This window comes from Phaethon aethereus, assembly GCF_964289735.1.
Source record: "Phaethon aethereus genome assembly, chromosome: 2".
Lineage (NCBI taxonomy): Eukaryota > Metazoa > Chordata > Aves > Phaethontiformes > Phaethontidae > Phaethon > Phaethon aethereus.
In genome coordinates, this window is record NC_138582.1 from 117,702,572 (window position 1) to 117,729,522 (window position 26,951).

General features: G+C 40.3%; 1 protein-coding gene across 1 annotated transcript in view; it reads left to right on the plus strand.

The window, feature by feature from the left end:
- The window catches only part of BMPER (BMP binding endothelial regulator), a gene marked incomplete at both ends in the record, with an annotated part of 150,029 nt that overhangs the window by 79,794 nt on the left and 43,284 nt on the right, over positions 1-26,951 (plus strand). Inside the window, 6 exons of the mRNA XM_082015525.1 lie at positions 1,853-1,962; positions 2,598-2,738; positions 5,006-5,110; positions 10,590-10,635; positions 19,610-19,939; positions 26,284-26,620. Of these exons, the coding sequence (XP_081871651.1) occupies positions 1,853-1,962; positions 2,598-2,738; positions 5,006-5,110; positions 10,590-10,635; positions 19,610-19,939; positions 26,284-26,620 (1,069 nt within the window). The remainder of the gene's footprint in view (positions 1-1,852; positions 1,963-2,597; positions 2,739-5,005; positions 5,111-10,589; positions 10,636-19,609; positions 19,940-26,283; positions 26,621-26,951) is intronic.

Here is a 26,951-nt window from a genome sequence, read left to right on the forward strand (position 1 = left end):
GTTGGGAAAGAAAAATGTTTTCAGGGATGCTGAGGCATGGTTTTTAAAGTATCATGTGGAGGACCTCCCTGCAATTGAATTCCTGATATTCTGCGTATATAGCTTAGAAGAATGCCGTGGACTCTACTGGGATTTGTATTATTTAGTTTAACTAGTGGTTATGAGCCAGAAAAGCTGACCATTAAGCCAATATCTTCACCACCACATCTTTTAAAGTGGTAGCTTCAGTGTTTTTTTACCAACTATTTGAACTAGGTTGGCCACCCGGAATTGTGCTAGGTGGTTTGGAAGGCATGGCAAGAGGGTGTGAGAGAGAGCTGGACTTTTGTTCACTTGTTGACATAAGTTATGGGATTGAAGTCCCGGCCCCACATAGAGCAGTAGAAGCGTTGTTACAGGCAGGACTATGGCTAGGCTTTGCCCATAAGTAGTGCAAGGGTGTAGAGCAGTTCCTTTTAGGGCTACTGAGAATCCTCGACTGATTTCATATGTCAGTCCTGCAAGAGAAATTAAGCCTTTTTAGAAAGATGCACATTCAGTAAAAGGAAGGCTGGTTGTGCAAGCACAGGTTAGTCGAAGGTAGCTAATTTGCAAGAGAGAGTTGTTCAGATTGTGTCTAACTGAACAATAGCAATTATTTCTTAACTTTTGCTTAATAGTTATTTTAACATTAGATTTTTAAAAACTCAAGGCTAATCCAATTGATTTTTCTGTGTGTTTATCCTTTTGTTCACCTATGTCTCGGAGAAAATGGAACCTTTTAAGCTGTTCTACATTTATCAAGAATTATTGAAAAGGGAAGGAATTATAGTGTGCCATGATCTGGTGGTTTGAGAGCTGAAGTATGGGCTTAGTACTTAGTGACTTCTTGTATGTACTTATAGGGGCTATTCCCTATCTTGGAATTGATGCCTATTTAATATCAGACCTCAGAAATGATAAGCTGGGAGACTGGCAGCCACTCATAAAATAACTTATTAGTTGGCTGCCACGAAAACTAAACAAGGGAAGGTATTCAAAACCAGGAAGATAAGTATAGTGTTTTTGTAAAGAGCTCATGTTTGTGTATCATAATGGTCACTTGTTTAAAACAACCTGCTAGGAAAGAAGCTGAGGAATAAGCAGCTTGCAGAACTGCAAAGTGTGTTGCAACTTGGATCTGAAAGTGCTTGCAGGATTGCAGATCTTCAGGAAGGACTTGATATTGATGCTGTCTTCCCTGTATAGTGCTTTAGACCTTGCCTTTCTCTCATGAAACCCAGATATCTTGTGTTGCCCTCATTCTGCTCATAAACGATTCAAATGCCTGTATTTCTTGCAACTTTGTTGAACCTGGTACACCAAGCTATCTTAATGATATCAGACAACACCTATTTTTTTTTTTGCATCAGTGTCATTGAGTTGATTTAATTTGGCTGCTGTGAACCCCTGAGGTAGATATGCTAAAACCAGTTAAGGCTGCTTTATTTGATTAAGTTATTGCATGAAGCTAAAAACTGTTTAAGCTGGTTTAAGTGTACCTACCCTAAGAATTTACAGTGCTTACTTTTTATTCCTTTAGCTGCACTGTGCACTTTATGATGAGAAGGAGAAGAAAGATTTTTCCAATATAAACATGCCATAAATCATATTTATATTTCCTCCCACAGTAGAAATTGTATGGATGAATGTGTGCTAGAAGAACAGTGAACTGTTAAAAGTACATATTTTTTTCACACCAAAATGGAAACACATAGCAAATGACACATTGCACATGAATTTGTTCTGGTGACAATAAGCCCTACTATTTTTGTTGACAATATGGCATCTTTTCAACCACATTCTGTTTCTATTACTGTTTATTTATATACAGGACAGAGGAAAGTGTTTGACCTTCCATTTGGAAGCTGCCTCTTTCACAGCAACGTGTATGATAATGGGTCCTCATTTACTTATGACAACTGCACAATGTGTACATGCAAGGTAAGTCCACAGTGCTCCGGTATTGTGTGCTGCTGATTGCCTGCCTAGCAGTAATTTGTAGGGCTGTGGAACTGTAAGCCCTGATACTCCTCTTTGGCATCTTGTGTGGTCCCTGAGAATAGAGCACTTGCAGTTGTGCTAGGAAACTTTAAAATGTTACTGACTGTCTCAGCTGAGACATGATGCCTGACACTGTGTGAAGAAAAATGAAGTTACTCAGATTATGTGATCCTTTTAAAGTTTGCATTACAGTGGAAGAGGAGTTTCTAAATGGTGAATTATCACATCTCTGCTGAAGGGCAGTAATTTTTATTTAGTTCCTCTAACATGACTGTGTCCATTTGCACTTTTGCACCTAGGCAAAAAAATGAGTGTATCACCAAATCAGTAAGATTTTATAGGCTGATAGAAGTACATGATAGTACTACCTACAAGTACTAGCTTCACAGACTATGAAAGATTCCCTTAATACAGTAGTTATTTTTTATTTTCTCTGAGATTACCTATTCAAAGCAGTTGGGCTGTGGCTTGGGTGGATGCAATGACTGAGCAAGCAGAAATGTTGTGGTAAGGACACATAGGAGCACAAACATCTTGATGATGATTTCATTATTTCCTTTTGTCCTTTTACCTAGGATTCAACAGTGATATGTAAGAAGAGGTGCTTATTTCCTGGTGAACGCAATAAAAACAAAGACCACTGCTGCAAGGAATGTGTCTCATATGTTCCTCCTGAGGAAGTGAAAGTGTGCAAGTTTGGCAATAAGATATTCCAGGTAAAGTTTCAGGTGTGACTCAAGAAGAGATGCCATTATAACAGCTAAAACAACATGAGTTTACTGTAAATTAGTATTGTGGGTTGTTTTTTAGCAGAATCCTCACCAACCTGCTTGATGATGGAGCAACTTAGAGGTAAAGCTTTGCCAAATTTGCCATCTGCTATTTTTTTTCTGAATTTGTGTAAATTCTGATGATACACAGCGGTTAAAGATTAGTTGCTCCTTGATGTGACATGTTATCTCCCTTTCTCTATGCAGAGATTCAAGCTGCTGTTTCATGACAAGTAATGCATTTTTAGTAAAAGATAGTAATGCTCTGCTTTCCCAGACAAACACTGATATTCATGGAGAAGATATTACAAATGGTATGTAGGCTTTATCTGCTGAGCCAAAGAGTCTCTTCCATAGCTGAGCCAAACAGGAGCTTTGCGAAGTTCATCTTGGCTGAAAGTTACTCATCTTGATTTATTACATTTCACATCTCTGCTAAGGACAGCACCCCTGACATCTTCTATTGGGATAGTCATGTAATAGCTGTTACCTACTGCACTCTCACCCAAAGTTTTCAAATCACAAGGGATTCCCTGCAGAAAACTTCTGCTATTGCTGAGACCCTGTTTGTTTTTCCAAGTGGTGCAGGTTTTTTCACACCGTGTAAGAAAAAAGATTTTGTCACCTCATGGGTCATCTGTGAATTAAGAGACCCTTGAATCAGATCAAATGTTAAATCCTTTGTGAATGCTTGGTTTGCTCAGCCAGAATTATTCCTATTTAATCCATCTTTTGTGTACATAGCTGAAGTGTTTATTCTGGAAATTACATGTGAATCTACTGTACGCTGAGACTATACTCCATCTGATTGGCACTTGCACACTGGTACTATTGTGCTTCAGGAACAAATGCCTGCTTCTTAGTCACCCAACTAAAATATTCTGCCTCTTGTGAAGATTTTATTATATTACTAAGTGTTATATGGAGTAAGAAAAAATAACAAGACAGTACACCCATTTCTGGCCTCCTGTACAAAAAGATAAATGCAGCATCGCTCTGTTGAAGTTAGTGTTCACAGGTAGAATGGGCACAGCAAATGTGATTTTCCACTCCTGTGCAAAAACAGCTATGAGACAAAGAAGTCAGGGTAGCTGCATGCAGTCATCTGTGATATATTCTGATACCTTAGCAGATGCTTGGTGAGTGGTCATTAGACGCGCTGCATCAGGAACACCAGGCAATCGTAACATGGACTGGAAAGAAAAGATAGGAGAGAGACAGCCTTTGACCAAGCATGCTGCACTGAATAAGTTAGGCTCCTTGGCATTTCAGATTTAGTCTGTTTTTCTCTCTGGTCAGAACATCATGTTGAGGTGGGCACGTAATTGTTCACAGCTGTCTGGTTGGACTGCCTGTTCCTGTTAGGTCTATCCTCACCCTTCCTTCATAGCAGCCCTGTAAACAGAAAACATGCACATTTTGGCTCTAAGCAGGCTAGCACAAGACTGTAAGTGGGTAAGACAGAATGTTTGAGGAACCACACTTGGCAAATGCGACACTATGTAAAAAGGAGCCAGGGCTGTTCCACAAGCAATCTTTCCCAAGTAAGTGGGGCCAAGACCATGAGGCATATTTTGCTCTGCACCTAATACTCTGAGCCATACATAGACTGTCTTACCTGCTCTGCATTTGAGAAATTCAGCACTGTATCTCTTCTAAACACTTTCAGATGTTTAGCAGATCAAGTATCTGTGAAAGTGCTGTAAGTAATCTAAATTAGAATTCATTATTCAACCATTCCTGCCCTAAGACAAAATGATACTGCATCTGGGAATGAATTCACTATATACTGACATCTTAATCAAATACTTTCATGTGCAACAACTTAAAGATGTCACTCAACCCAATGAATCAGGTTTTTCTAATTATGTGATGTTAAATGAAAATTTGTGGTAGGTGTGGTCACATATTAGACACATACTGGAGAGAAAAACAATGCAAATAATCAAGACACTGATGAAAAATGCAAATGTGATTTGGTTAGCCTTGGAAAAATGAATTTCTGACCTAGAGGGCCAAAGGGAAGAAAACCCTGCTGAATTTGATCTTTGTCTTTAATCTGACTGGCTGTGGACAGACACCTCAAAATAATTTAGACTAAACAAAGACCTAATGCCAACAGGGAAAGTCATCCTTTCTTGTGCAATGATACATTGCTGAAATAGCTTCCTATTGCCACCCCAGCTGATACTATATCATGTTCCCTCTTGCAGGATGGAGAGATGTGGTCCTCTGTGAACTGCACCATCTGTGCTTGTGTGAAAGGCAAGACAGAGTGTCGCAAGAAACAGTGCATTCCAGTCAGCAGCTGTCCTCATGTGAGTTTTTTAAAAGAACAGAGCTTTCTTCTCTTTTTTTCTCCACCATTATCTTTTTCAGTGTTTCTTGGAAGTGTGTGCATGGCAGTGGGGCATGCAGATTGGAAAGAAAGGATCCTCTGGCATATTAATTTAGGCTGGCATTGCCCAAGTGTGCTACTGCTACCCTGAATGTGGGCTTCCTGCCTCTGTCCTTTCTCTGAAGACTCTGCTCCTTTTCTCCTCCTCCTTTTAACTTTCTCTGTCCCAAGTGTCTGCACTGGAACAACTCTTTCACATATACTTAACAGCTTTATAGAGTGGTGAGATGACTATGTTAATATTTCAAGAGCATGCATATTTTTAAAGCACGCTACAAGAGGTTGTTGTACTTGCATTTCTCAGTGCATATGAGGCAAAATACTTGGTTGAAAATGTAAATTAGACAAAGTAAATTATTTCAATCAAGTCATGCTGCTTTCTCTAAGGTTGGAGCCTGAGTATTATTTATTTCAAAGCCTGAAGTAAACCCAAAGAGTAGCATAATTGTAACTTTACTTAAGTAAGTGCTTCAAAAAGTAGCATTACTTGAAACCTTGAGCTAAAGACAGCCTTTGTTTCTTGGACTTCTGTCACTGAAAAATTATTTTGTTTTAATGGCTCAAGCTTTCAGAAGAGGGAGCTCTAAATAGCACCTCATGTAGGGGCAGATCTTTAAACAGAACTGCAGAAGAAAGAGCCAAGTCATTAGCATTACACCTTCTCAGTGTTTCCTTCTCCATCCGGGAAGGAGCGTGGAAAATATGAGTCACAGACAGCTAGGTATAAAATTTTAAATGACCAACTCTAGTTTGCAAAATTTTGTACATGTGAACTTTTGACAGACAGAAGAGGTGCTAGAATAGAGAGCCTGTACCTTGGCGCTCCATGTCCGCTGTGACAGTGGGCTGCAAGAGCGATACTTGGAGGGGACATCCTTTCCCTGTCACTCTGGCACTCACTGCAGAGGGCAGTTCTACTGTTAATGGGCCTTACGTGAGATACTGCATGTATCTTAGGAAGTATGAACAAATGGAGCTGCTCTTCTGGGAACCTGATGTGGTTCATGGCAATCAGGTTTCTCCCTTCAGGCCACTCACAGTATAAGCAGGAGGTGAGAGCTTGGACTCTTAAGGTCTCTTCAAATTCTTTGTTGGCCGAGAACCTGGCACACACCGCATCTCATTTATATTTCCCCTGTGCTGATGCATTTCCAACGTTTAAGATGCTTCTGAGATCAAATAACTAATACAGCTTAATATAGATCTTAAGTGAAATGTACTACTTCAGCAGTACCCATATATAAATTTGAGCATTGAGATGATCAGATGAAGTGGCTTTGAAAAACAAAATAGTGGCAAAAATTCACCATCTGCAGTCCTATGGCAGCATAATCGACTGACAAACTCATCCAGCGCTGCTACACGATCTGCTCCAAGGTTAACATGAACCCCTAAACTGCTCTAGACCTGTGAGTTGAGCCCTCAGACAAGGTCCAGTTCCTTAGGGCTGAAAAGACCATCTTTGTTACCCTGCAGCACGATTCCCTCCAGTACCTAACCAGTCAGCCTGCTCCCTGCCTTAAAATGGAGTATATACAGCAAGCTGCACACAAACCCACCCTCCTCCACAGGTAAACATTACATTTCTGCTCTTCCAAGCTATACTGGAAGGAAAAGTAGGAGAAAGAAAGTAAACTCTAGAATGAGATTTATTTTCCTGTTCCAAGTGGGTACCAAGTAATTTTAAAACAAATAATGTGTGCTAATGGATTTAACTCTTTTACTTTTCATCTGTGCTCCACTCTGATGAAATATTCTGTCACAAATCTCTAAACATTAGTTAAACATACCACATTATTCAAGATAAAGATATATTAGTTATTCTGATAATGAAAGTCTGAATATCATGCATAGAGTTATGCTGCTGTCTCTGCAAACTGTAGGGGTATGAACTCTGTCTTTTCTCTCTTCACAATATTTCTGGCAGAAAGTAGTCTATACTGACTATTGAAGACTGCTGTGGAATAAAATGCTGTTTAGTGTCTCTTAGGGTGTCAGGCCACATGAAGTTATCTCATTAAAACTGTGTTATGATACACACAAATGAGTGTGAAAGGATTGAAGATTTACAAGGAACTTACAATATTATTCCTTGACTCAAATGTTTTACCATGCAGTCTTAATACTCTTTGCATGATGTTATGGGTTTTTTGGTGATGGAATATTATTTAATTTATCAACATAGATTTTGGCCAATTATTTCTTGAAAGGATGGCTCTCAAAGTGGTAATTCTGCATAAATTTCCAATATTGTGCAAGCATTTGTATTATTCAATGTTTTAGTGGCAAGCTGACATATTTTTGAAGACTGTTTCTGCTTTGCTTTCATTTTCTTCATAGGTCTAGGCATACTTTTCTGTTTCTTTTATTCTTTTCTTTTTGGAGCATTTAATCCTGTATCAGTGGTTACAGGAAGTGTCTTTCTTAGCTTCTTTTCATCTGTGGTGGAGGCAATACATCTCACCAATTCAATCTCTCCTGCTGTATTTATAGTAAAATCGGTGCTCCTTGGGCTTCTAGTGAGCCTTGTGGCTTGTGGTTTCTGTTTCTTACTTTGTGTCAGCTGACTCCATACAGATATTCTCTCAGTTACCTGGAGTGTCTGCCTGCAAGGTGCGGTACACGGTGGCCCCCAACCAGCAAGGTTATTAAGCGTGTGTCCAGTCCTGTTGAAGTTAGTAGGCCCTTCCATGTGTGCTTAAACTTAAACACATGCTTAAACACTTTATAGAAAGGGAGTAATCTCAATACTTGGCAAGACTGAGTTTCAGAGATCCTTTAGACCTTTTCTTAACTAATTTGCTATTCACTTGCCCTAGTCTTGCTCCAGCCTCTTCCTTGCCTTGTACCATCTCCTTTCTGATTACCCGTCCTTACCAATTTCTTCCTTGCCTCCTTCTCCTTATGCCTTTGTATTCCCTACTAACAACGTAAGCCTGTGGTAACGGTCAGTCGTGATAGACATATCTCTTTTTGTACTGCTAGAGGAGACCATGGTGAATTTTACAACATTACAGCCCTTTTTGAGCTCCAAGGCTGTGCAAAAGTTGATAGAATTAAATTCACAGCATGTGAAGACATTTTCAGAGTTCGATTCTGTGGGTAAAATTTGAACCTGTGAACTTCAAGTGAGTTGAAAATTCATTCAGAACACGTTCTCCCATCTCTAGAACAGACTGCATTTAATGTTATACACATCTGTTATTATTACAAACAAAAAGTTGCTGTTTTTACTCTAGTGCCAAATGAGGCACAAAAAAACAACAGCTGTTGCTATTGCACAACCAAACAACCCCCTTCCCCCCCGCAATTAGTCTTGCCTTAAAAAAAATAGAAAATAAAAACCTCAGACATAAAATTGAAAACCTCATAAAAAAGAAGAAAAATCCCAGAAAATAAATAGACTCAAATGTGGTCTGCTTATAAATATTCATAGGGAAAAATGGGATCACATCACTTAGCCCGATCCTAAGGGAACCCTCAATGCTAACGAACTCTTGCAGCACATGTTAGCAATAATGGGTTTCCTTATTCTACAAGACAAAAACAGGATCCTGGGCCAACATGGTGGCTCAAGTAACCAGCCTCAGCAGGCTGCCTTGGAGATTCCAATTTCACTTGAATTCTTGCCACTTCCAGCTCGGCTGATGATTTCAACCCTTTTATTGAAACGGAGAGGTAAGGCTGTGCAGTGCAGTGTGTGGCATTCAGCTGCATGTCTTCTGTTCATATAAATAAATGTTGCCAAGCTCCCTATTTCTGTACAATTTTAATGGTTCCTCCCTTAAGGGGTTTTGTCCTAGCAGGTGCTTGGTAGGTCTCCCTGTTGCAGCTTGGTCCTCAGGTATTCTCTTTGCTCAGGGACCTGGTGGACACACAAACATCTAAGCATTGCCCACACTGCCAATGAAACTGATCCAGCCCTTTTCTCAAGTCCAGACATGCCTCAAGTCTGTTCACATGCAGTTGCACATTCAGAGACATGCTTATGCTGAACTTTTAAGCCCTGCGGATGGTGAGCCCAAGCGCACTCATCACCAAGCTCTCATTCATGCCATCTGGGTGCATCGAGCACGAGCAGGACAGACCGCACTCCACTCCAGTCTGCTGGCAGATGCTGGAGTTCATTTCTCCCAATGCACATTGTCAAAGCATGGCAGTGCTGCAGGCAGAAAGCGAGGCAGACAGCAGTAGGGCTTGCTGCCTGTGCTCACTTCCCTGCTCCCTGCATAAACATGCCACCTATTTCTTGTTGTTGTTTTGATGAGCTTTTCTGCACTGTCAAGTGGGCAGAATAGCACAGCTCCATTTGCTTGCTCATGCTGGCCGCTCCTTGCTCACCTTCTTGGTGGGGAACAGGAGCAGTGGTCCCATAAAGGGACTTGCTCTTGTTCAACTGGTGTTGGAGCAAAGGGTTGGTGCTGGGAAGCAGCACAGCTTCATATGCCTCTTCCTTCTCTGTATGAGAATGCAGGTGAGCTCTAATATCACCATAAGTTCTGTTATAACCTATGACGGTGTTTGCTTGGAAAAACACATCATTCAGTCTGAAATTTTCCAGGCTTATCCTCTAGCTTGTTGGTTAGCTCTAGGTAATTCAAGTAAAATCAGACAGAACATCTTTTAATTCAGTGAAGACTGAAAAGGATCATACATGTACGTACACAGAGGCATGCCTCCTGCTTCTAGCCAGCCTTGTATAGGACAAAACCATGAATAAAATTGATCTGGGCAGAGTGGTAAATAAAGACTTGAATGTTTTGTCCATATTACTATGACTAGACCAAATTGTTTGCTTTTAGGCATTGCGCATCCTTGGATGCATGCCCATTTACTTCATTGTGGAGATTAGTCCATGACTGGTAATATGATTTGGTGAGAGATACCACAGGATTTAGCCATGAAAGAAATCTGGCCAAAATAGATCTCTAACAGTGCCTCCTTCCTTCCTTCGTTTTTGTAGGAAAAATGAATGATTTGTGGGGAGTGTGGGGTTGGTTGTGGAGCAGATTGCCTCTGTGTGGTGACTAAAAGGGTGTGCATAGGAAATGTATTGTATGTATTTTGGGAGGTGGGGGAAAAGGTAGTGATCCTGTTAACCTGCTGACTGGTCTGCTTTAGATATCCGTGAATACATGAGTCCAAAATTCTCTCGCACTCTCTTTAAAGAGAGAAGTGGTAACAGAGAACCCTTTTAGTATTGCATTTCTTATAAGACTGCCAGGAAGCTCTTTGAATAGTTCTGTCTGTTTTTAACACCTGATAGTTGAAGCTGTAACCAGGGCATTGAGTTCAGACACAACTGAACTATTTTCAAAGGCTTATCCAGCCTTACCACACAACACAGTCATTGCTCCTAAAACTCTTTCATTAAATCAGCCTGTCTTTCTCCCAATTAGGGTAAAATCCTGAACAGAAAAGGATGCTGTCCTATTTGCACTGAAAGTAAGTTCTTTCTTCACATTTTTAAAATTCTTTTTTATTCTTTCAGAGAAAATAAATATAGTAGCAGTACATTTGCTTTTCGGCCTTCTTTTTAGAGGTGGCTAGAGGGCAGGTGATTATTCCTGGTAACACATTTTGCCTCCTATAAATATGTAAATTTAAAATAAAATGCCTGGGTATTTTATTTTTATTTTATTTTATTTTTTTCCAAATGACAGTATTTTTGTCAAATCTGAGGTGCTGCTTTTTGAATGATATAGTTGGGCTGCGAAATTTGTAGGTAATAATCACATGAATAGAGTTGTAACTTTTAGGATTGCATACCTTTTATACCTGTAAATAACAGCACAGCTATGTGTATGTATAATCCAACACCTTTGCAGATCATTTATGAGAGTTAAAAAAAGGTGTGCAGAAATCTGAGACAGTCTGGGGCAGCAGTGGAAAGTACAATAGAAAGCTATCCTTCTGGCTGTATGATGTTTAGCTCAGCCATCACCTTTTTATCCCTTTTTACTTCAGGAATGATCATCTTATGATATCACTTGTGTTCTCTCCTAGTCAGCAAAGCACTTACACAAATACTTATCTTTAAGCTTGTACTATTTATGTCAACAGGGAGACCTGTCTTCACTGAAGTTAACAGGATACAATTATGTATTTCCTTCAGGACATGTTTAAATATTTTACCAAATAGGAACAGACTGCTAAAATGGGGTTTTATGATTTATTGGAAGGAGGCTTCTGAAAGAAGGAACAGGTTTTTAAGGAGAATGTTTCCTATTCTTTTGTCTAAAATCAAACCGGTTTTGCTGATCGGCTCAATTCTGGGTGCTCTTGGATTGCACAAATTCTTTATGCTAAACATCTGTTTTTCCTACTCTGCAGCTCAACTATTTTGAAACATGTAACTTGTGATAAAATAAATCTAGTTTGCAAATCTTCAGTATCAAAATGAAATTAAATACAAGTGGCAACCTCAGAAACACTTGAAATAACACTGAGCAGAGGGAGAAATGAAAGAGGATTCAACTGACCAGCAGCTGATTTCATGTTAGCTCAGTTTCAAGGGAGAAGAAATTTGCATAGACTTCTGCTCGAACACGATGTGTCATTAGTCATGAATTTATCGATCTCTATCTTGCCTCTGTTCTTATGTTTCAGTCTCATTTAACCTTTCTCATGTGTTCTTTTGTAACATAAGAGGGGGAGAAAAATAATGGGGGCAGCTATTCCCTCAAAGCACTGGAGATGCTCTACTGTAAGGTGTTAAAAAGTGGCTGTGTGACTCCTTCACAAATGCTGCCAGAGAATGATGACTTGTGATAATTGTTTCATAGGAGAAGGATGCAAAAACCAGATTTCTTCAAAGTAAAAATAACTCTTCTAGGAACCAGGTTACTTAAAATGTCAGAACTTCTTGATGATATAAGAAGGAAATGATCATGGCTATAAGACATGTGAAATTAAGGGCAAACCATTGTTGCCTGTCATCCTGCCATGCAGATCTGTAAAGAGCATGGCTCCATCTTCCCAGCAACTTCCTTTTAGGTATTGGCAGACTACTCTTAGGTCTCCCTGAAGCCTTCAGGATAAACAGCCTTATTCCCTTAGCCTTTTCTTATGGGTCCTGTTTGCATTGCACTGGCTGTGTGTGAGGCTGAGAGGCTCGTTGCACTGTCCTGCATGCTCCTCCTTTGCACATGAAACACAGGGGTCCTTTTTTGAGAGGTGTCTCACTATGGACCCATTTAGTAGTTGGAGGAGAGCTGATGCTGAGCTGATTCTAAGCGTTTATGATTAAAAGGCTGTTCCCAGCTTTTATCAGGTAATGTAATCAAAGAGTTTAAATACCCACTGTCATACAGCAGTGGTGGCTACCACCAGCTGTTTTAACATTAGCGTTTTAACAGTTGCCGTTTGCAAGGAACCAATTCCACCTTTGCGCCAGAAGTGCTGTAAATCTCATCATGACATAAGACAGGCAAAAGGCATAAGGATTTCAGTGATGATCACTATCTCAGATAGTAATTAGAAACTTTGCTAACTCAGCCAATTTCTGATGAGATAAGATGTACGTGCACAGCCCTTTCCCTCACCCACCCACTCATGTTGATCCTTTCGCCACATATTAACACACCAGACATTTCTGGCGGTCCAGCAGATACTAATTTTCCAAAGTAAAAACAACATAGGAGGCACAAGAACATACTGTACACAGGAGAGCTTTAAGTATGGTTTAAATGCAGCCAATTTCTATGAAGTGGGTCAAAAACAGTCACGTTGTTAAAGGATACACTTTAAACTGAAAAAAAAAAAATAACCAAAGGATTATTTTCAAAGCAGTTTGTTGCAGAGAGAAAAAGTACCTTGTCTCCTAAGGGGCTGGAGAGTCTCTTTTGTCTACTGTTGCCGAAGTTAACTATGGTTGGTTTTGGCATGTTGCTGTTTAAGGTCCATGGCTGGCGTACAGTTATCACTAATTAAACACAGTGGTCATAGCAGTGGAAAATTCAACAGTTTAGTTTATGCTGCTGTAAAAATGTAATGAAATGTACTCTTTTGGGCTTGATTTAGAAAAATCACCACTGACGTCAATTCCATAAATTAGTAATCCTATGTTAGACCAAGGTCATTTTCATATTAAAAAAAGAAAACACTAAACCTGAGTTCAAATAACATTAACAGACGGCTCTCAACTCCAGACTAAGATGGGAATTGGCAATGGAGGATAAACCTTTGTTCTTGACAAAGAAGAATTGATAGGCCTTGCTGAAATTACAGCATGCAGTGTGAAAGCTTCCTACTGCAACCATGTAGAAATATTTTAATCATGATCAATAATCCTAACACAGTCTTACCCAAGTCATTGTGAGGCTTTATGGATGAAGTTTTTTCAAAGTGGACTGCAGTCATCTAGGTCTAGCAGTACACATGATTGATTTTGCAGTAAAGGCCTCTTTTGGGGCAGAAAAGTTCATTCATCACAAATCATTCTGCAGCTTTTTTAATTGACAAAATGACCAATGAAGCTAATCCAAACCCAGGGGCATTTGGACTCAGCCTTAGGAGTAAAAGGTTAGTACTTTCCTGCATCCTTTTTTTATGTTTTTATAGAAATAGTGGGAAAAAAAGTGCTGACCCTTCAAAGCAAAAAAAACAAAGGAAGAAAAAAGGTAGGGTTATGCATTGCAGGTACCTGTGAGAGCAGAGAGTGGGACTAAAGGATCACATAGGCTACTGCTGGTCCTGTTTCTTGTGTTATTTCCTTGCCATGGAGAAATACATCAACAAAAAGACTGCAATTGTTTATTCATGCTGGAATGCTGTTCATGATTTACCTCTTCAGCTGTTTCAGCTGTGATGGTCTACTGTACAAATATGTATTTGGACAAATTGGAATAGCTATTTTATTTATGAAATAGACCATAAAGACTCCCATGGAGTTTTTGACACCACACCTTGTAATGTGTATTATATCAGGCAGCACTATGGAGCAGTTATGAGGAAAGTATTCTATGGCTATGCATTTTTTACAGAAAAGCTAATGAAATTCTATTATGCGTGTTCTGTAGGTAGTTTTCAAAAGTTAATAATGTGTTCTGTTTGATTTAGGGCTTAATTCAGCATATGGGCTAATTGCAGTCAAAGTTTCATTTTATTTTTAAAAAGCTGAGATCTTTCTGAATTATAGATGTGCAACCAGAACACCCTTAACTGGTAAACTTGTATTTTTTCCTCCTTCTCCTTACTTAGAAAGTGTCCAAACCAATTTTAGTTATAATTTAAAGTATATTTTTCTTGGCCACTCTTAACTAGCTACAAGCCCAGAAGAGTGTGACCAGACATCTGGACATCTTGGACTTCAATTGACTGCTCTGATCTCCTGAAAAAATAAAACAAGCTATTCCATGAGCACCAGAGCTAACAGAGCCTGGTTTCCTCTGGATTTGTGTCCCATTTCCTTTATATCCCAACAAATAATAAACCCAGCTTAGAGACAATATATCCTGTGGCTGCTCTGGAGCTACAAGTGTGCTAATTGCCCAGCCAATACGCTCATGTTCTCCGGCTGGTCAGGATGTGTGTGCACACTGTCTGTCTGGCCTCCACCAAGCAGTATATATATCTCGCCTTTCTAGAAAGGCTAAATACTGTCTAGGGGAGTGGGGGCATGGGGTGGAAGGCAGAAAGGTACTTTTTGGCAACGACTTATTTCAATAAGTATTTCTTACCTTTACTCAGCATACTACATAGTAGAAATGAGTTGTCTTTCAGACTTTTATCCCTCCGTATTGACCAAAACAGGACGTGATTTCATAACCTTTTTTTTTCCTTATGAAAGTATGTTAAATCTTGGGGAATGTGAAAATGTTCTTTTCCTTGCTGTTGCTTTTTCAGCTTCCTTTTTTGTACAGAGATGTGTTTTCAAGAAACAGTGCTCCTTGCCCACATTTACCTTCCCTGTTTTTGTAATGAAATTCACTATTTCATTTGAATTGGGCACATGATTTGTGCCTTTGCCAAGAGTTCTATAGTATTCACTTTAGCACCTAAATACTATTATTATTAGTTTTCAAGTAAGCTGTAGAGTCTAAGATGTGAGCTGAGCAAACTGCATGAATCACACATGTAGTTTAAGACTGTCAAATGTAAAAGTGTGAAGTCTATATTTAGTTGTTTAAAAAAAAAATGTGAAAACTGCCGAGCTTCCAGAAGCTTTTATGAAAGCCAGAAGTTTTGAACACTGATTTGGGAGTCTAAATGCAGGATTTCCAAAAGAGCTTTAGAGGTGTTTGCAGCCAGCTCCCAATAATGTTTAATCATAGTTGAGTGTCTAAGGTGCTTTGACAATCACAACCTCCTGAACATAGCTCTGGGGCCCTCCTTTGAAAAATCATTGTTTTTCAGGGACAGGAGGGAATGGGTATATTTGCCTTCATGTTCATATGTAGATGAGCAAAAGAAGACACCAAGGATCATGAATGCCAGATTTGAAACAAGCAAGAGGTAGTGATTCTTCATGCACTTTACCCAAGGATGTTGTGGGTGCTAAAAACATCTTCTGGTTCAAGGGAAGACTGGAAAAATTCACAGAAATTAAGTCTATCAAAAGTTCCCAAATAAAGAGAAATAATGTCTAGCTCAGTCCCTAAACTGAAAATAGTTGGAGGCTGGTGGAGTCTTAGGGGGAAGAATCATAAGTAATTGCCCTTTTCTAACTCTACTTTAGACAGTTGATAGAGACACAGAGTACCTGCAATAAGCTGGGAACAATTTACTGTAGGAAAAAAAGGGAAGGATCTTCACCCGTGACCCTATGCCTTGTTAGCACAAGCTAGCAAAATTCATACTCCAGCATTGGGGAGTGGTAGCAACACCTCTCCATCCACTATGTCCCGACAGTGGAGCAAGTCACACACAATCTTAACTAGAGAACTGGTGCTTCCAATAGATTTCAAAAACAGCCAAGCAGAAAGACTGGTTTGTTTCAGAAGGGGGGAAAAAAAAAAAAAAGCAAAAAAAAAGCAGCAACCCATAAAACATGATGTGATTGAAACTCTCCCAAAAGGAAATAAATAACAACCCAAAACCTAAAAATGTCAGGAACTCTTTTCATGTTGCCTGTCTTTTGCAGTCTTGTTACACCCGGTATTTAAGATTTATTTCTAGGCCAACCAGTTCTTCCTACTGGCAGTGCCTGAGTTATTGCACACACTCTTGCAGGGTGGGGATTTTTTTTTAAAACCCACAATTCTAGCAAACCCTTCAAGAATATTTTATACAGCGATATCAGAAAATCAATTATTCAGGCTGTTTGTACGTAGATTTTCCCTCCCTTATTTCCTTTATTATTAAAGAAAAAAGCAAAATTTGGATCAGACATTCGGCTATCCAGTCCAAAATACATTCTTTTTTATTTTAACTGCACTGCATCAAGTTGACATATGACGTGACACGATGTAACATAACATAAAACAACATTACTCTGCATAACACATTAGAAATTAAAAATAAATATTTCCTTTGGATCCCATTGGTACTATCAATTTTACTTGCACATCTCTAAATTATGTTTGTTCCACTCATGTCTTGCCTCTTAGCCACTTGCTTAGGTTGAAGAACCAGCCTCCCCCTCCTGATATGTTAGTTAATAACATGTATAACATGTCCAAGCCTCTAGAAACATGGACAAAAAACAGTTTTCTCTTCTGAAATCTTCACTGATGTTTGGGCTGATTTTTTTGATGATAGTTTCCTTGTTTTCATAAAAGTTGTCATTAATGTTTAAAGAAAAATTAAAGACTGAAAAAATGAAATAGAATCTGAGCAGGTAATAAAATGTATCTTAATATTCATCATGCAGATAACTACATGAGTACATAAGGAAGTCAGAAACATGTTGGTATGATTTAGTAACAGTAAAGCCAGATATTCTCCATATAAAATCCACATTTTTTTTTTCCAATTGGTAATTGGAATCACATTGGTGATTAAAAAGTATATTTTTCCTTCCAATTTATGGAGAATCAATTAATCTTTTTATGGACTTTGGAAAACAGTTATTGATATCCTCACTGGTATCAATGAAGAAAATGAGACTCAGAGAAGTGCATGTTTTTAAAAGCACTCTCTTATCTAAGTGTCTTGGTTTTCAGGCTCTGCTTAAAGTCAATCGGGCCTGATTTCCAGAGGTGTTGATCAAATGTGGTTCATTTTGACTTCTAATGGAGCTGTCAACATGATGTCCTTGAGAAATCAAAACTTTTGGTCCCTAGTTGCCAGACATAGTAGAGAGGCATAATAATGATGCCAAGACTAGTTACTGGCTTAGCTAAAGAAGCATGCATGTGGCAATTTAGGGCTAAAATACAAATCTCCCAGGTACCAGCTCTGTGATGGCACTGCACCATGCGGTGAGGGAGAGTGAGATGAGACTTTAGGAAGACCTTACTCACAGTAAGGATAGCTGATCACTGCAACAGGTTGCTGGAGGCAGCTGTGGGGTTGCTGTTACTGCTTTTCTTTAAGAGCAGGTTAGATAAATGTCAGGAATAACTAGGGTACAGGGGATTCTACGTTACAGCCAGAGAAGGAAAAGGTGATGTCTCCTGGGGTCCCCCTCAGCCCCATTTTCTGTGTCTCCATGTAGGTAACCTTGGATGCTCTTTAACTACAGCTATAAAAACACCAGAAACATTATAGCTGTTTTAGCATAGCACTCTGCCCAGGCTGAAAAACCCTGCTGAGAAAGGTGTATTGCATACTCAGAGCAGCATTGCACTCCACCAAAGGAATTCCCTGCCTCTTCCTCATAACATCCATGTGTCCTTCTTTTTTGTAAGTTTGAATTTGCCTTTTTGTAGCTGCCTTTTCATGCAGGCCATTGTTAGTTGGGTATTTTTTTTCAGTGAATAAATTGTATCCCTTATTACTCTCCCCTCCTTTTTTTTTTTTTTTTAAAATTGACGCTGTTCACAGCTCTCTGTTTACCGAGTTGAATTTTGTTTCTGCACCATGTCCTCCCCCTAAACCAGGCATCATCTTTCAAAAGCAATCTCAGCCCATGGGTATCCAGCTGGCAGTAGCAGTATGCATTTCCCTGCCTTGAGATTCCTTCTTCCAGGAACAGCAGCAATGAGATGTGGTTAGGCCCTATTGTTATACCAGAAGGCTGCAATGCAAATAAATTTGCTGTTCTCTTTGATTGCGAGGCAATTCAATCAGTTACTGGGTAGCTGCAGGGTAACTCAGCATCATTGACATGAGTGTGGAAACGTTCTGCCTTTTGAGCTGCAGCTTCACTGCCCAGCATATGGCTGCAAACATCAATAAGAAATCTCACTCCATTTGTAATGATGCAAATGATCGGTAGAGATAGCGTGCCCTTAGATAATCATTGCATCATGTTAGTCACATACTACTGACTTTTAGTTGGTAGCATAATAACAATAACTACTACAAGTCAGTTGTGTATGAACAACATGTATGATGGCTTGTAACACTAAATAAAGATGCATGTTCTACAGCTAATTTGGGAAACAACATAAATTTACCTAGTTTATAAATGTAAAATATTTATAAATATGTCTATGTAAAATATGGACAGAACCAGGTTCTACTAAAGTGGTCTGATGGCTTTTAATTTCAGGGGATCACCGCTGCCTAACTGAGGACATTAAAATTAGCCTCAAAAATATACATGTGATGTTTTGAATTCTGCTTCTGTTAGTGGATTAGGCTTTGCTCCCATGGCAGAATTTACGGGTGGGAGCTCATCCCAGGGGAATTTAATTGTCTGAGAGGAATGCTTACATACTTGTTTGTGCTCCCAGAGCCATCAGCAGAGACAGGCTCCTCCAGAGACCAATTCCCAATGTATTAAGAGAGATGTCTAAACTTGCTGAGATGAAAGACTTTCTAGTCATGTCTATTTCTCTCTGTCAGTGAGAGGGAGACTGGATGAATTGCTTAGACTAGACATTTCATGTTTGGAAAGCTGAAGCTAGGTGGGAAAGCTCCCATCACACATCTCCAGAGACATGTGGCGTCTGCAAGCCCAGGGCTCTGCCTGCTCTGATATCATGAGTGGGGCTTGTATTTTTTGGAAATGAAACAATTTGAAAAATTTCACAGGCATTGTAATATTGTAAGCTGTTCAGGGAGGTACCTTATATTTAAGAGACAAACACATAGGTTGGAAGATGGGTCTTTGGTTCTTAGCTACAGGTTAGCCTTTCCTATGCTGCCCTGAGGATCAATTGGCTTTTGGTTCTCACCTGCTTTGGGGAAGACCTCTACGAAAGCCATGAAGCTTCTGTTTTTCAAAAATATATATTCCTAGTGAGCATCAGCCAAATCTGCCCTGTAAGGCAGATAGATTAGGTGAGAGCGGCATCATCTAAGTTCTTATCAACTGCTTTTTTCAAACTTTGATCCTGATATAGCGCTTTTGTTTCTCACTCACCTGCAGAGCCTGGAGTTTGCACTGTATTTGGAGACCCTCACTACAACACTTTTGATGGACGGACATTTAACTTTCAGGGAACATGTCAGTACGTTTTGACAAAAGACTGCTCCTCCTCTGCCTCACCCTTTCAGGTGCTGGTAAAAAACGATGCCCGTCGGACCCGTTCTTTCTCCTGGACAAAGTCAGTGGACCTTGTGTTGGGCAGAAGCACTATCAGCCTTCAGCAGCACCTCACAGTGAAGTGGAATGGGACCCGCATCTCACTACCTTGCAAGACACCGCAATTTCAGATCGATTTGGATGGTTATTTGCTGAAAGTGACAACCAAGGCAGGTAGGGCAAGTGTGTGTGTGTCTTCTCCCTGAAGAACTTCTCAAGTGCAGCATGAGCAGTCAGTAAAAAAGCATGATAATGGTAATAAATGTAGTTACAACTCTTTAGAGACCTGAGGAACACAAAGTGCTTTCAAAACCCAGGTATGTGCCATGATTTTCACTTCCAGTAACTTCAGTGGCTTATGCAGGGTCATCGTTTGATACTTATAAATCAGAACAGAGAGGAGATCAGTTCTGTATCATAACATTCAGATTTTTTTCCCTGTTGCAGCAACATGCCTTAGAGTCTAAGTCAGCAATTATATAAAATCATAGTTACTAATGGCAGGCATGAGTTGTCATTATGGAAACATTTCAGTGGGGCTATCCAGCAAAATGGAGGTCATGGTGTGAAAACCAAGGCCTAATTTGCTGTTCAGTGCCATCTTGCTAGGTGTGGTTTGTGCTTGAGTAAGAGTTTGTCTGAGAGGAACAGACAGTCTACAGCACCAGAAGCAAAAGGAAATCAGAAACTTCAGAGAATCTGGTGCCTTATTTGTAGAAACAGGGAAGGGAAATAGCAGACTCTTAAGTCTTTTGAGTCCTAGAAAATACATTGTCAAAATGCTAAACCAGAGGACTTACATTTATTTTGATAAACTGTTCTGAAACTACAGTATCCTTGCATAGATAAATACTGAGAGGAAGTTTAAAACTTTCTCATTAGCATGTGTTAGGTACTACTGTAGTCCTGAGAGACTTCACTTACACAGTGAAGTACTGTTTCAGTGAGAATACTATTTACTGTTAATTCAATTAAATGCTATGTGAAAGCAGTGAAACCAGTCTTTCTTATGGAGTGATATGGTCACAGGCATGACGCATAGTCATACTCATTATCTAGCATAATTTTTTTCAAGGGGGATACTAGCACCCACTGTTGAGCTGAGAATTTAGACACCTGTTCATATAGCCCCTGGAAATGTAAGTGTGCATAATGTGGATCCCAGCTCTGGGCTCATTCCTCAAAGTGGCAATGCAGATTTTTGTGGCTGTCTGTAAAATGCACACAAGTTGACCATTATTCACAACTTCTAATTAAAAGCATCTTGAGGGTTTCTCTTTGCAGCCAGCTGAACGCTATGAATTCTGGTGATGTGGATTTCATTAGCCAACCACAGGCCAAGGAAAGGTTTTCAATCGAAGATGAATGACAGCTAATCCTGCTGCTATTCCATTTGTCTCTGGTACAAGCCTAATAAATGACTACACACATCCTTGTCCATGTGTTGGCAGAGGGAGCGCAAACATGGCATATGACAACATACCAAACAGTGTGTAATCACTGCAAATTATAGCCTAAATTATTCCTCCCCTTAACGGAGCAGGATCAGGTTTTTCTTGCCGAATGCAGCACAATGGGCCAAGCCCTTCTTTCCTCAGCACGTAAGGCCTGGAAAGCAGCAGAACGGCATAGCTCCATTTTGCTGGGAGAGGACAAGCAGCAGAGAGGCTGCAGAGAGGAGGAATGTGCTGAGTAGAACTGGTTTAAAGACAAGCCTTTTGTTCCACAGGAAATTCCGAGTGCTGTGGGGAAAAAAAATGGAGAATTTTCTCTGCTTCAGAATGAAACATGGATTTTTTAAAAAATACATGCTTTCCCAGTGTAGGGTAAAAAAGAGGGGGAGGGAGGAAGTAATGAAAAATAAGCAAAACCACTGCACTAGAAGCAAAATTCAAAGTAAAACTGGGCTGGGAAGCGCAAAGTCTGGTGCTTACAGCTCAGCCAACATTCCCACGGCTTTTGGTTTTCCTTTTGCAGAGCTGGGAGCTGAGCCCTGGGTAAAACAGGGGAGCCCAAAGCTTCAGGAAGCCTCGTGGTCCCTGGCTACAGGGCAACCTGCATGGCAGGGCGGTCCTGGAGTCGTATACCCTGAGAGTCTAGGCTTCCAGGCAGCCCACCAGGCGAGCTGGCAGGAAACCAGCTTGGAGTCTTGCCTGTGCTGTGTTGGAAGTTCATTGAATCCGATATATCTCCCTGAAGCATTTCAGTTCTGATGAATTGGCATTTTCCAGTGAAAACCTGTTTTGTTGCTAAATTCCTCACCAGCTGTAGCCCTGGATGCAATGCAACTTCAATTCTAGCACCCTGCACTTGCAGGTATTTTGTCATGGGTTGGGATCATGTTGTGTTCTTGTCTAAAATTTGTGTGTTAAAAAGATGAGAGCACAGAGGGTCACAGGGCTGGTGTTACTTACCTGTCTCTCCAGTGCAGGAGCACTTTGTTGTTGTTGTTGTTTCTGTGCTGATCTTTTGCATGAAACCTCTTTGCTGAGGTTTTCTGTACCACTTTGGCACTAAATCTTTAGGGAAGAGTGGTCTGCCAGTTCTGGAGGATGCCTTTACCATGAAAAATTATGCAGAACAATTGATGGGAGTTCCCAGCCTGGGGAGCTCAATGTGTGATGTGCATAAATCCAGAAGGATTTTTTTAAAATGCAATAGAGCACATCCTGTGCCAAGTTAAGAAATCAAGTAACAAGTTGGTTAAGCATCCTTCAAAGAAAGGGGAAAATTGGAAAACCCTAAAAAGTAACTCTGAGAATATTCCTTTTCTGCACATCCCCAGACGGGACAGATGCTGCATCCTTTGGCTTCACATCTCTTGGATTCTGACCCTTGTCCAAGTGAATGGGAAACTCATCCATTTTAGGGGGAAGAAGAGGGGGGTATAGGCACCAAGAAGATCTTCCAAACAATTTCTGTCTGCCAAGTAGACCATTTCAAACATCACTCCATAGCATAATCCCGTCTGTCACAGCTCTTTTCGGTTTACAGAAACCAATTGAAATTTCTGCTTGTGAACAAACAAAAAGGCGCATACTGCATGGTGCCATCAGGCTCCGACAAAACTATCATGTGTGTAGGAGTAAATACCCTTCCTCGTTACTCCAAAAGGGAGTAAGCTCAGTTATGGACAGAAACCTTTAGTCTGTTCATCAAAGCTAGAAATTACCCTTCTCTCTGAGCAATTACAGCAGAATATAGTGTAATTAAACAGTACCCAGCTACAGGAAAGTACATCCTTTTGTGGTGTTAAACTGTGAATCTCTTGAATCAAATCCAGTAATCAAAGCAGGACTCTCTAGATTTAAAAATGTACATTTTTATATGCTGAGATGAAAAGTCATAATTTTATCTTACTCTTGTCTGCATACCTAGAATTCACAGAGCAACATGTAACAAGATTAACTTAATTCTCACAAAGGACACACAAATATTCAGTATAATTTTCGAGTTAACTTTTTGTAATAAATGTGAGTGGTTTCACTGAAAGTCAGTAAGTCTTGGCTTGAGAAGAAAAGCTGTGAAAGGAAAATTAAGATAGAATCGTTAGCCAGTCTTTTGTGACTCTGCTTAAAGTGAGGGAGAGCTCATTTGGGAAAGAAGTTGAACACCACCTTAAAAACGGCAGTTATTTTCAGAAGAGAACTGTCTGAGAATTTGTATCGTGATGCTTCTAGCTTTGAGAAAGTTTATGTGATTCTCAAGTCTGAAGAAATCTTAGTATGTAAGTTAATGGCAAAGTTTTTCTAAATGCCAGCACAGCAGTATTAATCTGGTGTCTGCAAATCAAGCTGTCTTTTGTTTTGTTCAGCGTTGTCAGAAGCAAAGACAGCTGGAATTTGAATTTGTCCAGCAATGATAATGTATGAAGCAGCTTAAAAGGCAGCTTTCCCCCTTGCCACTGTGCTGGCCTCGTTAACAATTGTAGTCTTGCACAATTTCTCAGTTTTCTGGGTGTAAAGTGCCTTTGGAGGAGGACACAGTGGCCCTATCCATGCTGGGTTAATTAGATAATTTGACTGCTTTCAGGCATAGTCAGCTCAGGACATATTTGTGCTATAATTGCTAACCTGTGGTGATAAGAAAACATGATGCAATAAACTGTAGAGACTGGTGATGCAGAATTGTTTGTACAACCTTGCTAGGTAAATCATCCCCCAAACTCTTGGTGACATGGTGTAAACCACACAAGAGCCGGGACAGTATGTACCAATGGCAAAGCACCCCTTCTATAGCCATAATTGCCATTTGACCTTCACCCTGTTTCTCTGTGGCACGTGTAGGAATTGTCATAGGAGACAACGGGATGTGTTGCTAAAGGAAGGGTTCCAGCTTTGAACTGAGTCACTGGTATGTTAATTACTTACATGAAGATAGGGCAGGATTTGGATCACATAGTGACAAGCACTGATTTACAAGAGGAAAGGGTGGTGCTAAGCCAGCCCACACAGCAAATGTAGAAAGCTGGAGCGAAGTCCTGGTCCTGCATCGCAGAGTGATGCTGTTTGGTATTCTTGGCCAGGCAGGGAGAAGAGGGTAGAATCTGGATTATCCTGTTTAAAAGCAGGTTCCTGTGTTTATCCTTAACTAACTGCTGCACACAGGTACTTTATGGGAATAAATTAACATCAGCAAAATGATTTGTCAACTTCAGATGCAGGGTTACTGCAGACATGTGAACTAGTAGCATTCATCAGACATTGGAAATAATTAAAAGAAAGGACATTTTTAGGTAGAAGTTAAGCAGCAGTGATTCTTGGTGTTGCTTTTATCCCTTATGATATCAAAATTGCTTTCCCTTATGAGATACATATTTACTCCTCAAAGGATGGAATTCATTTAATTTACAGTCACCCAGGTAAAAACTAGAAGTTTGGTCTCTACCTGATCTCTGGGCCCTCTAGAGTATCGCAGGAAGGATAAAGGCATTCAGAAGGTAGTTTATTCACTCTGCATTAAACACCCATGTTATCACCCATTGCAGCCTATTTCTCTCCATCAAAGAGAGGGCCCAGACAGCTGACTTTAGCTAGACACTTAGCTTTTAGATGGGTACAGAAAGATAAAATGGATTTCACCCACAGAAGGCAATTTTGATTTTGAAGTACTAAAAGTGCAAAAACTTACTGTAGAACAGATTGTAGCAGAGCACTTACATTTCAGCCACTAGATGAAGGTTAAATGTTTACCATCATTCCTCAGTGTTGCTGACTTATGATGACAACTTCAAAAGGTTCGTAATTAACACCTTTTGAATGAACAGTTTGAATCTAGTTCAGAATCATAGAATCATACAATCTTTGGGTTGAAAAGGACCTTTTAAAAGGTCACCTAGTCCAACCTCTCTGCAATGAGCAGGGACATCTTCAACTGAATCAGGTTGCTCAGAGCCCCATCCAACCTGACCTGGAATGTTGCCAGGGGTGGGGCATCTACCACCTCTCTGGGCAACCTGTGCCAGTGACTTACCACACTCGCTGTCAAAAATTTCTTCCTTATATCTAGTCTAAATCTACCCTCTTTTAGTTTAAAACCATTACCCCTTGTCCTGTTGCTACAGGCCAGCTCAAAAGTCTGCCCCAACTTTCTTAGAAGCCCCCTCTAAGTACTGGAGGGCTACAATAAGGTCTCCCCGGAGCCTTCTCTGCTCCAGGCTGAACAACCCCAACTCTCCTAACCTTTCTTCATAGGAGAGGTGCTCTATCCCTCTGATCATTTTTGTGGTCCTCCTCTGGACCCGCTGCAACAGGTCCATGTCTTTCCCGTGCTGAGGGCTCCAGAGCTGGATGCGGGACTCGAGGTAGGGTCTCCCCAGAGCGGACTAGAGGGGCAGCAACACCGCTGTTGGCATGCTTCCTTTGATGCAGCCCAGGATAGAATGCCTTCTTACAACAGTTTTACCCATCTGACATATCTTTGTGGTCATCTTTTTTAACCATCTTTACCCATGCAAAATAAGGTACTTGGGTTGGAACAGTTGTATTCATCTAAATGAGTGATCAGTGTCAGCTTTGCAGGCAAGAAAAGGATGTTTTCCACAAGATCATCACCTTGGTGAGGTGCAGTCTCATGGGACATGGACGTCTTTTTATGCTCATGACCTGTGCAATGGATGACAATGGTTGAAATTCTGGACTCCCTGCAAAATCAGCTAGAAATTCACCCTAGCAAATTCAATTTGCAGAATTTTGCAAGATCCCTCTTTTGATGTTGACAGTAGTTCCATCTTGGATACAGATTTTTTAGGATAACTCTATTCATTAGCAAGTAGGAACAAAAATAGAGACAGGCATTGAGTGTGTTGTAATTGAATGTGATTTAAGAAACACTACACTTTCCAGAGACACTTACTGGGAGGTATACAGAAATCCATCAACATTATCAGAAGGAAGCTAGTGACTTTGTTTAGGTTCCCATGAACGCTGTTTCACAAACATAAGGCACAGTTTGTTATCCTCAATTTCTTCTTCTCTTTTTTTTTTTTGGTGTGTGTTTTTGTCTCATCTCTCTATTAGGCTTGGAAATCTCATGGGATGGAGACAGTTTTGTGGAAGTCATGGCTGCTCCACATCTGAAAGGCAAACTCTGTGGTCTGTGTGGCAATTACAATGGGCACAAGCGAGATGACCTGATTGGTGGGGATGGGAATTTTAAGTTTGACGTGGACGACTTTGCTGAATCCTGGCGCGTGGAGTCCAACGAGTTCTGCAGCCGCCCGCAGAGAAAACCTGTGCCTGAGCTTTGTCATGGGACGGTCAGGGTGAAACTCCGAGCTCACCGGGAATGCCAGAAACTCAAAGCATGGGAGTTTCAGAGCTGTCATTCAACAGTGGATTATACCACATTTTACCGGTAAGTGTGGCTTGCTGCGGAGGGAGATAGTAAGTTACTCTGCGAGGAGAAGAACCACACGGCCCAATTTCAGTAGCATTTGAGCGCATGTTTTGAGCTGCTTTTGCTAAGAATTAATATACAGGCTTAGAATTATATTATGATGAGCTTTTCTGAGTCAGGAATCAGAAGAAGATGATCCTGAGCTAATAAAGACCTGAGCAGCCAACAGTGAGAAAAGTGGGAAGGTTTGTGATCACCTAGAGAAAAAGTACTTTTGGTGACTGAGGAGACAGGGGGAAGAGACATCAAAATATTTTGGTAAGCTCTTTCTGATTTCAAAGTCAACTGT